Source organism: Siphateles boraxobius, unplaced genomic scaffold (assembly GCF_051911475.1).
Source record: "Siphateles boraxobius isolate OS27281-9 unplaced genomic scaffold, OSU_SipBor_1 66, whole genome shotgun sequence".
NCBI lineage: Eukaryota > Metazoa > Chordata > Actinopteri > Cypriniformes > Leuciscidae > Siphateles > Siphateles boraxobius.
In genome coordinates, this window is record NW_027509193.1 from 7,595,271 (window position 1) to 7,609,230 (window position 13,960).

Below are 13,960 nucleotides of genomic sequence, written 5' to 3' on the forward strand. Positions count from 1 at the left end.
AAATCTGTGTTAGTGAACACTTCTCCTTTTCCGAGATAATCCATCTACTTCACAGGTGTGTCATATCAAGATGCTGGTCCGGGGGGAGGGGGGTACCCCTGCCGAAAAAAAAAAGTTTTTTGATTGTGGCCTGTGGAATGTTGATCCGCTCCTCTTCAATGGTTGCTGGATATTGGCAGGACCTGGAACACGCTGTCGTATACGCCGATCCAGAGCATCCCAAACACACTCATTCATGCTGACTGCAGGAATGTCCACCAGAGCTGTTGCCCGTGAATTGAATGTTCATTTCTCTACCATAAGCCGTGCTGTTGGCAGTGCTGTTATCTGCCAATGCATTTCATCAGATTTTTTTTTGTGATCACAGATGTGATGAGGATTCTTCAGTTATTCATTTACACAGTTGTTGTCATGATCTGCTGTGCGAAGCATTATTCACTGTATAGCAGAATGCAATTTACATCCTCCATCTGGTCTCCACTTCATCTCAGTATCTAACAAACTGACTGTTCAGAGTCAGATCCACTGCGGCTGTCATTCAATGTCTCTAGGATTTGTTTTTCTCAACATTCAATAGACAACTCAGGATTTTATATACAGTATGGAGTGTGTCGACTGAATAAAGGGATCATGTTCAATGCCTTTTTTGTGTTATGTCTATATTAATAGTCAATCTGACACTAGTATTTGTGTGACCTTTATCTTGTTTCTTGTCTCCAGATGACCGTATCTAAATATGGTGCACAGTTCCGGGGGAATTCCCAGCATGACGCTTTGGAATTCCTGCTCTGGCTTCTGGACCGCCTCCATGAGGACGTCAACTCATCTTCAACCGTACCCAATGGAAATAATAGAAGCAAATCAACTGGCAAGGTAAGCGCGTGTCTCAGAACCTGCCTAGGGCATGAAACAGCATGAAAGAAGTGAAATGATGCAACATTCAATTTTAAAAATTGGCTTTGGAAATTTTTTTTCCCTTCATTATATTATTGTGCCTCAAACCACAAATCATCACCTGAAAAATCTACAATATGAGAACTCATAATTATTTTACAGATCAATAAGTTCTAAAACCCCATATGGCCAAACAGCTGTTACCTTCACCATTACCATGACTTGGCAAGGTGAGAGAGTCTTGTCTACACACCCCTGCCACCCGTAAACAACACATCTGTTTATGAATTTTGGAGATTTGTGCCAAGCGCCACAGCGTGCATAGATATAGAGTGGTCTTCTTGTACGTAACCTTGGCATTACCCAGATGAATAGCTTTTCAAAGTGGCTGTGATTTTCACAAGGCGATATTCATGGGGACTGTAGCTGATTTGAAACCCATAGCATTTTGAATGTCTACATGTGTGCAATTGTTTCCACTCATCTTGGACCTCAAATTAAGCCACATCACCATGGCAGCAAGTTGCAGAACCTTCCGCAATTATTGCCACTCAAGTAGAAACATGCAATATAGGCCTACTTGTTTTTTCTAACATTAATCTTAAACTGCCTTCAAGAGAGAAATCTAAAAAAAAGATGCACATTTACTACAGATCTCTAGCCTGGCTAATGCCAGACCCAATTCTCGTTGAGACTTGGGTCTGGGAACCACATTTTCTCGTATTTGAGGCATGGTTTACGAATGTCCGGCGCGGTTTATTGGGTGCTAAGAATGTCTATCAAATGCGCCTGTACGTAGCTCATAGCCAATCGTTTCAATTATACGAGATGACGTATGTTGAGCAACAGAAATTAGACAAGGAAGAAGACGATGGGTAAGATATTTTTGTGTAAACAATGACGTTCAGCGACTATTGCCGTATATCTATGGCTGCATCAAAAGGTAGCTTCGCGTCTGCTGCCATGTTGAATCCATAGAAATAAACAAACTGCTTCGGTGTGTCGCATAGATGTCATCATCGTCTTGCTGCTCCCTCCCCGTTCTGTGATTGGTTCCCTAGATGAGGCGAAAATCTGGACCATGGTATCCATACTGCCTTTCAGCGTGAATAAAATCGCGCTGCGGGAAGGCAGCATGGGGAAACCCAGACTAACAGATCTCTGAAATTAGAGAAAATTCGTTTTCAAACATTATTATAGCCATTATCACTGCACCATATCCTCCACTATTAGTGTTTAAAGAAAGCACAGCACTGATAATGGCGAAGACTGTTTATTTTTTTAAATAAAGCCACTGTCTTATTTAGAGACAATTTTCAAACAACTAGAGGACGCAGGTATATTTTTCTCCACGCATAGAGGCCAAACATTTCCAAAAATCTACTTTCAAACTATCAAAGCTGCTCTTTTCGGAAGAAAGCCAATGCTATTTTTAAAAATCACAAATATGAGTAGATGAAGTTCACTGAACATTACAGGAGCTTTGATTGTAGATTGCTTCTTTGGTCAGATGAGGTCTTTTGGCAAAAAACATCAGAGATTGAAAAGAAACTATTCACCACTGTGAAGTACGGAGTTGACGAATTAAAACCAAGAGATCATTTTGACAAAAAAAGTACGAATTTTAAACAGTATACAGAAGAACAATTCTGCAACTGCAAAAATGCCATGAGGGCTAATGATAGGCATAATAATATGAACAAATTAATTGAATTACCTGAATTTACAGTTTTTAAATTTATATGCAGCACAACAAGCATAAAAGACATGCAATCCATTTTAAAAGCTTTAAAAAAAAACTTTATGTATTCATATATTTATATATAATTATTTAAATACAAAGTCTTATATTAATTGTCAAAAAGCATTTTTTAGGTGGCGACAAGTGACTTTCCTAATGAACATTTAAACTGTTAACTTAATTGATTGTTCAATATGAATGAGTCTCTGAATCTCAAACGACTGATTCAAAAACACTGATAGGCTCTGGAACAAAACCCGCTACTTTATGAGTGAATCACTGATTCATTCACTGAATTGGTTTATTAAGAAAAATGAAAACAAAAAAAACGAAGCATTGTGTGCACTTTGTGTTGCTCAGATATGTGCAATGATTTTGCTTTGGCTGTGGGGCCGTTTACACGACACAATTTCAATATGCGTTTTGGCCATTCATTTACAAGACAACAACGTTTTGGGGGCCTGAAAAAGCGAAATTTTTAAAACTGGTTTCAATGTGCAAGTTTTTGAAAACGATACCATTATTGTATCTGTGTAAACTACAAAAACATGAATTTGTGAAAACAGTGACATCATGTGCATGAGTTTTACGTGTTCAGTCTATAGGCACGTAGTGTTTCTTTAAAAAGTGGCATCGCCAACTACTGGCCTGGCAGCGTTTTTAGTGGTTTTACCATATCTGTGTGAATTCCCGATCGTTTCGACCGTGTTGTCGTCTGTACGCGAGGAATGCAAAGGAAAGAATTTTCAATTTTTAGTAGCCTACATCGTTGTCGTGTAAACGTATCCTTAATTTGACTAGTTTGACATAGTCCTTAGTTTAACTATTTGCGCTGATGGAGCAAATGTAACTAGCAATATTTTTCTAAAATATAAGTTAAATAAGAATACCCTTAAGGCCTTTAAAATCGTCCCCTGCTTTTTGATCACTGGCCCTTAATGCTAACGGATTAATGAACTACATTCATTAATACATTCAAACTGCATCGTTTAATGAGATGTTATTACTTTCTCATTGAATTTCGGGGAAGGGGATGGATAAAAATAGTGAGAGAAAAATGCCACCCACTAGCCTGACGTCGTCATACTCATATTCTAGTCAGAATGTGAGTCTGACACTGCTCCATTGGGGTGTGATTATGGGGTGTTTCAACCGAACCAGGAAAGAAAATGCCTCTGCACTCAATTGGATCGACAATTGCGGTCCTGTGCGGTCCTGTGCTCCTCTTTTAAAATCGATGCGCTGTCTTCTTCTTTAATTGTATCTTCTATAACAGACACGATGGCTGAATCTACACATCTAAATTCTCCAGCGGAAGCCATTCTTTGTTGTAAACGAATTCAACCCAAGCGCTCTTTGGTGACGTGGATAATTACGATCATCTGTCCATCATCTTATAAAGCCTGCCCTGACAGTTTGATTGGTCTGAACAGCTTTGGTTCGGGCATTCAAGATGTTAGGTCTGGGAACTCACAATTGGCATACCTCAATCCGAGGGGCGGGATAAACGGTTGTCTTTCAAATTCCCTCTGCACGCAATTGGACAGCTCTACAACCAACCAGAGCAACGAACGGCTGTGGCTGAGTGAGTCCCATGCGTTTTTCCACCAGTGGAGCTAGTTGATATATTAAACTTTTGCCGTATCCGGTCGTCAAAACTCCGAACACATCTTCCTTTTTTAAGAATGACTTAAGTGACGTTCTCTTAACTCCAAGTCATCCAGAGTCGCGGCCAAAGCCGATTCGAAAGACCGCTGTTCGCCAGCAGCATCTTCTTTGTTTTCAAGTAGCAGGGAAATCACCTATGGAAATCATGCGGAACCGTCACAACTCTGCCGTCATTATGTTAAGCCCGCCCACCAACTCTACACATGATGTGATTGGCCTGACCAGAGTTTGGTTTTTCCAGCTCGAATGCCAACGGAGAGTTGCTAGACCACCCTTTGCTGCAAAATAATTTTTTCTGCCGTTAGGGTGCCACCCACAGTTTTCAAACATAATTATTGACATGAATGTTTTATTGACATGTTTTATAAATGACATTACAGAATTCATATTGAAATGCTGGTGCTAAGCATTGTGCGCACGCTAGCTCAGAATTGTGACGGCCCACTTTTACTAGCTTTAAATGGCTTTTAGCGCACAAACACCATAATACGCCTACGATTTTCTTCCGTTTGCACCATGCTAATTGTCTCTTTTTGAACTCAACAGTGCCTGAATGGTTATCAGATGTGGTTTGATGTAGTTGGTTTTGTTCGCTAATTAATAATCTGTTTAGTGACACAAATCTGAACTGCTGCTTGGTGATGAACCAAGAATTGAGTCTTTGATTTTCTGTAAAACAACTCATTTAAACTTCAGCTTGGTAGCACAGCGGCGTACTGTCTTTAATTGATGATCTTTGTGTGTATGTGTGTGTTTGTGTCACGAGCCGGTTCAGTTCCTCTGGCTACCCCTGGCTACAGCCTGGCTTATTATCTCTGAGCAGTACTTTCATCTACTCTCTGTTGATGCCCTTTTTGACTGAACTTGATACATTATTAAAAGCCCGCTTTTTTTTCCTTTTAAGATACGTGCCTATGTAGGCGCACAGATAAAGGCTTGTGGTATGACGCTTACATGGGATATAGTAGTCTTAAAAGCCATTGCAAGGTCAGTAAAAGAGTTTCCATTCAAAGAGAGACCTTTTAGCTCATGCAGTGACGAATAGATAATCAAAAATCAGCTTATTCATTCAAAAATTCTAATGTAAATTAGTCACTTTTCAAAATGACAAATAAATAAACAGTTAAAATTATTCATTTAATTAATCTTTAATTCAAAAATCCATTGTATCATTTTTTTGTAGTTAAAAATCTTATTTTTTTACGGCCGGATACTGTATATCTCAAAAAGGATAAGGATGGTGCCTCAAAATGCCTCATTTATGAATCAGTACACATCCTAAATGGAGCATGACCCTTCTTCATACCAAGTATGAAGACATAGCCAGAGCCCAGCGGACATTTTCAGACTCACTCTTGAAGACATTCATTATAAATTTATTATACATGTGTGTTCTAATGGAGGTTGACAAGTGCATGCCTGTAAACAAACAGCTAGATCTATCTTTCCTTCTCTCTCTCTCTCTCTCTCTCTCTCTCTCTCTCTCTCTCTCTCTCTCTCTCTCTCTCTCTCTCTCTCTCTCTCTCTCTCTCTCTCTCTCTCTCTCTCTCTCTCTCTCTCTCTCTCTCTCTCTCTCTCAGACACACACACACACACACACACTGACCCCGAGGCCACTGATTTTTGGCATTCCCTTCACTATGTTTACTGGGTATCACTCTGGAAACAGAACTGGTGTGAAGCCATCTCTCAACGGAATGAAAGGAAGCTTTTGTGAACGAGTGGATGAAAGAGACGCTTGTTCAGGACATATGGACTGAAGGAGAGCGATAGAAAGAGGTGCAAACCCCCTCCTGCAGCCCTCATAGAGGGTTTAAATTAATTTACAGTGATGTCATTATGACCAAAATTATGACCAATCATTGTGTCCAAAATTCTTACAACATTACACATTCTTTTTAATCAATCTGGTTTTTACAGTAACTCTAGAGATAGTGCCATCTGTCGGTATTGATGGCTGTATTCTGTCATCGATGGACCACACAATACATACAGTACTATGGATGTAGTAAAAGCAGGTTGAAATTTAGGCTCACTTTTAGGCTCACCTGTTTACGGAAAGTGAAGCAGCAGATGTTATATAAAGTAAAATTAATTAAATAAATAAATATTAAAAAACACATCCATCCATTTTCCAAACTGCTTGTCATATAGGGTCAGAATAAAATAAAATAAAATAAAAAATAAAGTAATGTCTTGCATAACTGCAAACCTGTATATAATGTCTAAAGAAGTTTGTCTAGCTTTTGAAAGCCAGACCATGATCAGCTCTGCAGCAGTTTGTGAGGCCATGGGACTGTGAGGTATTTTTTTTATTTTTTAGTCTCACTCTATCAATATAACAGTAGGTCACGCCACCGGCAGATGTTTTCTGTGGACTTATCATTGCAGTATACATAACATCAGTAATGTCCATGAGTCAGAGTACAGAAAGCTGCTGGAGGTCTTCTAGTGTGGAGGAAACCACCTACTGTTGAACATCTGCAAGACAAAGGGGCTGGTTTTGGACATCTGGGATATCAGGGAATTTCTGGAACTGCCCAGGGGGAGCATGGAGAGCAATCCAAACCAGAGCAACAAACTGGGCTGACCAGAGAAAGGATAGTGTGGGCTGTATTGTCTGAGGTGGGCTTTTCAACTTGGCAGCACCAGAGATGTTTTGCTGGTGGCGCAGGTGTTCTTCTGATAACTAGGCATACAGATTCAGAAAGTTATGCAAAAAAAAAAAAAAACCTTTTTGAAAAAACATTCTTCTGCGTTATATTTTGCTCACTATTATTTAAGTATTTCTTTATTATTATTACATAAGTATTATTATTATTATTTAATATATTAATTTTAATCATTAATATACTATATATACTATATATATAGTATTTATTAAAGTATTTCATTATTACTATTATTCATGTATATAAATTATTTTAGAATTATTTTAGATTTTTTAGAATTATTTTAATCATATATACTGTGTGTGTGTGTATATATATATATATATATATATATATATATATATATATAATTAAATTAATTAATATTTATTTTTGATTAATTAATATATATTTTTTATTATACCCTCACCATTGTAGACGCAAGTAAAGTGTACCAACCAATCTCTTAAAAGCTTATGTCTATATTTATAAAAATAACTGAGTAAATAATATTGAATTGATTGTGTATACATCATGTTGTTAGTTATTCAAATATAGAACTAATAATATTGTAAACATTTAGAGCATTTTGTCTAATTTAATAATGATTTGTAATACTCTCAGATACTGAGAAGCGGCATCACATCCTTCCTTTCATCGGAGTTCGTTTCCCTTTCATTCCGTCACAGGTGCCTCACAGAGGTAAATACACTACATGAAGTGCCCCTCATTATTATTCATTTCACATACTCTCGGTTCTCCCTTACGATGTCTGAAAGGAAATAAACGCTGCTCTGCATCCAGTTCTGAAAGCTTGCCAAGAGCTCTTCTCCGCGGAGGACTAGCTTTTCTTTCCCCTTCTCTCTTCATCTCAGTCTCTCTGTCTCTCTTTGTGTATTTGCCCACTGGCATCTCCATAGAAACCAGCACAAGGTAGGAAGCCAGAGTCTCACAGCATTGCTGGATGAATTGTTGCCCACCTCTAGGGAAAGACACAGAGGGAGAGAGAGGGAACATTGAAAGACTTTTTTTTTGTGCACGTCCTTATTGGACATTCTATTCTTAGCTCTCGCTTAGCGGAGCTTCACTTCCTCTTCCTAAACAGATGGGGAGATTGTCTGTTTGCACAATGTTATTGATCAGTCACACTAATGAGATCTCCCCTGCATCTAAACACCTAAAATATTCATCTGAATCATTTCATCTGAACACAAACAAAAAACAGACGCAGGATTGCTCTAACATATGGGTCTGGTTTTTCAACCGAAATTCTGATGGCAGGTACACACACATTTGAGTAGTCACTCAAGTATTCTGCTGTACAATTATTTGAATGATTTGCACCTATTATTGCAGTATTAACGTTTTCCAGATAAATCCACCCTTTAATGACATATATAAACAAAACTAATTGTAGTCGTTCACTTTACATGTCGGTAGCCAGTATCTTCCTGTCTAATTTGGATTTCATAGATCATCAATCAAAGTAGGGCTTCTCTAAAATTGTTGCTGCAGGTTGATTTTTCTTTTCTTTCCCACGGGTCGCTAAAGTCATTGGCTAGTTTTGTTGCACAGACTTGGCAACCCTGCCTATAGACTGAACACATAATACGCATGCACATGAAGTCACCGTTTTCACAAATTAATGTTTTTGTAGTTTCACGAAGATGATTACATGAACGGCCAAAACGCAAAAAAACTTCAGTGTTGTGTAAACGGCACCTCTGAGTTTCATTGTGGTATTAGGCACTCATTCACTCTAAGTCTTTACAACAAACCGGCAAAATAAAAGTTTGGTTTAACGTGAATTATGATATATCTGTTTAAACAAAACACTATAATGTAAAAATTTTTTTTAAATACAAATATATTTTGATTAAAATGTCATCAATGCTTTTTGATTATTAACATTTTATTAAACAGATTCCAGAAAGGATTAAATCCAGAAAAGTTAAAATGGAAAACACAGAAAAATTAAAAATATAAAAAAAAAGAGTCTGGTTCTAGACTTAAAAGTCTGGTTCCACAAGACGAGTTTTGCACAAAACTGGCATAAAAAAAAAAAAGAAAGTACTGTGGTAGATTTTCCCCTGCACCTGACTTAAGTTAAACCGGCTGTCCCAGACACCTATGGGTTTATACTCTACTAAGCATACTTTAATACCTGTTCGAGTTTGCCAACTTCTCAACCTTTTTGAACACTATCACTCAGAGAAACTGGTGCATGCTTCATCACTGGCCTTCCATAAGACAGTTGCAGCTCATACAGAACGCTGAGCAGAACCAGAAAATATGAACGCATCACACCAGTCCTCAAGTCTTTACACTGGCTCCCAGTTATATTTAGGATTGATTTTAAAGTATTATTACTGGTATATAAATCATTCAATGGCCTAGAACCTCAATACATTGCAGATATGCTCACTGAATATAAACCCAACAGATCACTCAGATCATTAGGATCACATCAGCTAGAAATACCAAGGGTTCAGTCTAAGCATGGCGAGTCCGCTTTTAGCTACTATGCCAGCCGCAGCTGGAACCAGCTTCCAGAAAAGATCAGATGTGCTTCTACAGTATCACATTCAAATCCAGACTCAAAACATTTCTGTTTAGCTGTGCATTTACTGAATGAGCACTGTGCCACTGTTCACCCGACTGTTTGTACTGTATTTTACTTTCTTTTTTTATTCTTAACTGTTTTAATTATTCTGATTTCTTTTGATTGTTTTCTTTCTTCTATGTAAAGCACTTTGAATTACCATTGTGTATGAAATGTGCTATATAAATAAACTTGCCTTGCCTTGCCTCTAGTGCTCCACTAAACACTATCACTTTAGAATAGAGGTAAGATCTCTAATGTCTATTTCTGCACAGAAATAATCAAATAGACTCCAGACAATCCTTCGAACATGCTTTAATATCGGCCAGAGGACCTCAGACAAATCTCAGAGAGAATCCCAGCTCCATCAAAAATACAACAGCTTATAAAGGATAGAAATACAGAACACAGCAAAATAGCATGACATAGTACTCGTGATCATTGTACCATTTTTCTCAAATAGGATTGATTCAATTTGTGCAAAACAGCACCCACCCACACCAAGGCAAAGGAAATTTAGATATTCGAATCATCAGAATCATGGGGTTGGTAGTTCATTATTTCATCGTTGATTACTCAACATTTCATGGGACTATTACATTTAGAATAATTGTCTATATATATATATATATATATACGCATATATATAGCCAGAGAGTTTCCACTCTTTTGAAAAAACAACAAACTTGCTAAAAAAAACTGCAGATACATTATTATTCTCAAATATAAAATTTAAGGCCTGTAAAGAGAAAGAAATGTTAGTTCATGGTTAGTCTTTAAAATTTCCACTACAGCATCAGGAAACATCTCAACTATTCTAATAGATATCTAAGATTTATATTGTCCTGAAACTTATCTGGTTGCCCAAGTAAGAAACTATAACAACAAAAACATAATAATAGATAGAGTGATACAGCATAATCCTTCAAGCAAAAAGACTAGTTATTTACCGGAGGAAGGAGGTGGATATCATCTGATTTAAATAGTTTAGATCTTGTAATTACATTCGAAAGGCGCACATGAAAACACTCTTGAATACTGCATTATCTTGAATAAACACTGCCTCTCCTCAGTCAGCATTTCTTCTCTGACACTAGTCTTTCCATCGTTCTCTTGCTTACATTCTGACTGAACAACGCTAACATTAGCAAGGCAAACATCCACAGCTCCAGACACATCATTTAACAACTGTCTCTCACAGACTGACGGGACATAATTATTTTTAATTAAATGCCTGCCCTGTTTTACCACAGTATATTTACATAGGTAATGCTTAATTTCCTAAAAGGAGGGAATGCAAACAGAACCATGCAGACGACATGCACCTAGATTAACTCAGTTGTTTTCCTACTTCCTTGTGGAATTGCGCAGAAAACTTTTGGAAGAAATGTGGAAGAAATGCAGACAACAGTGATTGGGCACATGCAGTGCCCCCTTTATTTGGACACTTAAACTACATACAAACATGTCTGAATGGCATAAAACTAATTGCATAAAACATAAAACCAACGAGAGAATCACAATATTAAAATTCTGGCAGATAGACAGAAAAAAATGTCTAATAAAATGTTTTTATTAGTTATGGCAGACATCCAATAAATGGCAAATATAAATTAAATAAAATTGCATACCATTTTAAACTAATTAAATAAAAAGCATATATTGAAGCATAACATTATTATAATGTAAAGTATTGAAATATTAATATCTATTTTGAGATTTACTAGATGTTACAGTGTTATCAAATTATTAGTGTTTTTAAAGATAACTTTAAGTAATAATGAAATATTACCAAATGTAAAAATAGAGAAAATAAGAATTTAAAAACCAATACCAATGTATTAAATAAAATAAATAAATAAATACCTAACAGTTGTTATGAATCAGTAAAAATAATATTCTATTTAAAAGTTTTTCTGGAACAGTGCTTTTCACAATAAAATTGTTCATTTTAAACGGTATGTTTATTGTCTTTATAATTTAAAACCTAATTGTTTAGATCGTCAAGTGTGCTTATGCTGTCTGTAATATAAATGCCACTTGGTTTGATATTTTGTTAATTAATGCAATGCCATTCATGCATCAAGTCTGGCTTAAGCTTACAAAACCTTTTTAAGGGACACTGCTGTAGATTTACTCCATTACTCACTAGTTATTCCTTGTAGAATTGCTTAGACTACTACTTTACAAGCTTTCTATTGTAAGATCAGTGCAAAAATAAAGTAAATGAGAGAGATCTCCTGTAGGGCATAAGTAGAGGTGCCATTCTTCAACCCTTTCTTTCCTCTCCATCTTTTAAAAGGGGGATATTTTTAGTTTGGAGCCCAGCAGGTAGTCTTTTTCTGAGGAGTGGGATGTCCATTATATATTAATGTATCCGGTGTATGTGTGGTCATGTGTGTGTTTCTATGTTTAAGCGGGTTTAAAAGGCTCCTTTTGCTTATATGGGCCATGCTGTGTTGCGGCCACTACAACAGATGCACTGAATCTATCCCTCCACAAGGTACGCATCCATCTGTCTGATCAGGGTTGTGAATTATTCATCTTAATGGCATCACTGTGACAGCATGTATTGCCTGACTATACTTTTCAGGTAGTTTTCAAAAATATATCTTCATAGCAAAGTGCAGTTTCTTCTACATATATTTGATGGTTGTGACTGATGACACTTAAGACTGAAGAAGCATGAAAGACTGGACATAAACACCTCTGATAATGACTTAGGAAGCTCAGCCAAAATTACCCTGGCAGAGGATAGAAAGTAATGATTATTAGAACAAATGATGAGAGTAAAAACTGCCTGCTTCACCTATTTGCTAATTTAAAACAATTTCTCCTATTCATTTTTAATGTCGCAGTGCTTTAATTAAAAGGAGATCTGTGCAAGCTTGCAGAAACACATGTTCTGTATATGCTAATTATTGCAGAACAAATCTACATACTGGCCGTATTTCAATTTCTCAGACCAGCTCACATGTTGTTCCATTAACTGCATATCCCTTGCAAAAAAAAACTTTAAAGAAATAGTTCACCCAAAAATGAACATGTGCTATTTTTCATGGTGCTGTTGAGCTAAAAAAGTAACATTAAAATAGTACATATGACTGTTACGCTATATTCCAATTTAAAGGGAAACTGAAACAGAAATGGGAGAAAATGAAACGAGGTTTGATAATCAATGCCAAACAAGGTGCGGTCACTCGCGAAATCCCTTTCAGCTTTCTGTTGGTCAATGCAGCAACTTGAAGCTGCTGCATAATCACTTGTGAAAACTCACCAAACAACAGTAAATGTTACTGCACCTTCTGTTACAGAATCAAAGAAGTTTGACATAATCGGTGGCACCCCATTTTTAATATGCCGGTGAGATGGATTATGGCATTTTTATGATCTGTTTTTGTTTTGAAGCTTAACAGCACCAATTTCTTTTTTAAGTTTGTTTGAAACAAAATAGGGTAAGTAAATTTACATAATTTAAAATCGTAAGGGAACAATTAAATACAAAATTTAGAAAATTCTACAGGTGACTTTTTGAACTCTCAGCTACTTGTATATCAATTGTGGTACAGCAGAATCAATCGTGACAATTTTGTCAGCATGAAATGGAAGTTGCGTATGTATTGTCTTCCCTATATCCGAATGAAACGACTTCTTGAATGAAAAAAACATGTAACCCCATGGCTTGATTTGTCCATCAGGAATTTTTTGGATCGTTGGAAGTTCTTAATGGTCCATTTTGATTTCATGGTGGCTTTAAGAGGTTAGGAGAAGTGATCATCTTCCTGGTCAGGACACGGTTAAAGATGAGGCTGTCTTAAACCGTCACTTAAAGGCTCCAGATGCAACACATCAAAGTGCTGCCCAACCTGCCATTTTCAAACGACACCTTTGGCACCGGGTACATTTGGCCGTGTTTCAAGCAGCTTGTGCTCTCCTACTCCTATTGGACCAGTTCGCTCATCCACTACCACCTCTATTCAAAACAAGGATCACATTGTGGGTCAACCAAACCCTTTGATATCTGTCTCATTCTTCTTGACGCATGAACAATATTTCTGGCGAGACGAAGCTCAACCCATTTAATTTACCCATAATATCCTTTAATTTAACAACAGTGTGTTTGTCTGCACAATCGAGACTAAAGTTTGTTAGTAAATAAAGTATTAAAAACCACTATAACTCACAGAGCAGCCTCAGTTTGTTAAAATGCACTGTGACCTATTATGTCAGAGAAAGCAGCGATTCCACAGGTTTTAACGTTGCAAGGATATAAAGGGAAAAAGAAATGCTTAGACAAAGTGACACTCACACTCTTAAAAATAAAGGTTCCACATGGGTTTTTCGCAATGCCATCGGAAAACAATTTTGGTTCCCAAAAGAACCTTTCAGTGAACAGTTCTTAAA

The 13,960-nt window shown here is 37.0% G+C and overlaps 1 protein-coding gene across 2 annotated transcripts in view; it reads left to right on the forward strand.

Annotated features, from left to right (window-relative positions):
- The window catches only part of usp43b (ubiquitin specific peptidase 43b), a 117,845-nt gene that overhangs the window by 8,814 nt on the left and 95,071 nt on the right, over window positions 1-13,960 (forward strand). For both annotated transcript variants that reach the window (XM_077211926.1, XM_077211925.1), the window contains exon 2: window positions 721-873. In XM_077211926.1, the coding sequence (XP_077068041.1) occupies window positions 721-873 (153 nt within the window). The remainder of the gene's footprint in view (window positions 1-720; window positions 874-13,960) is intronic.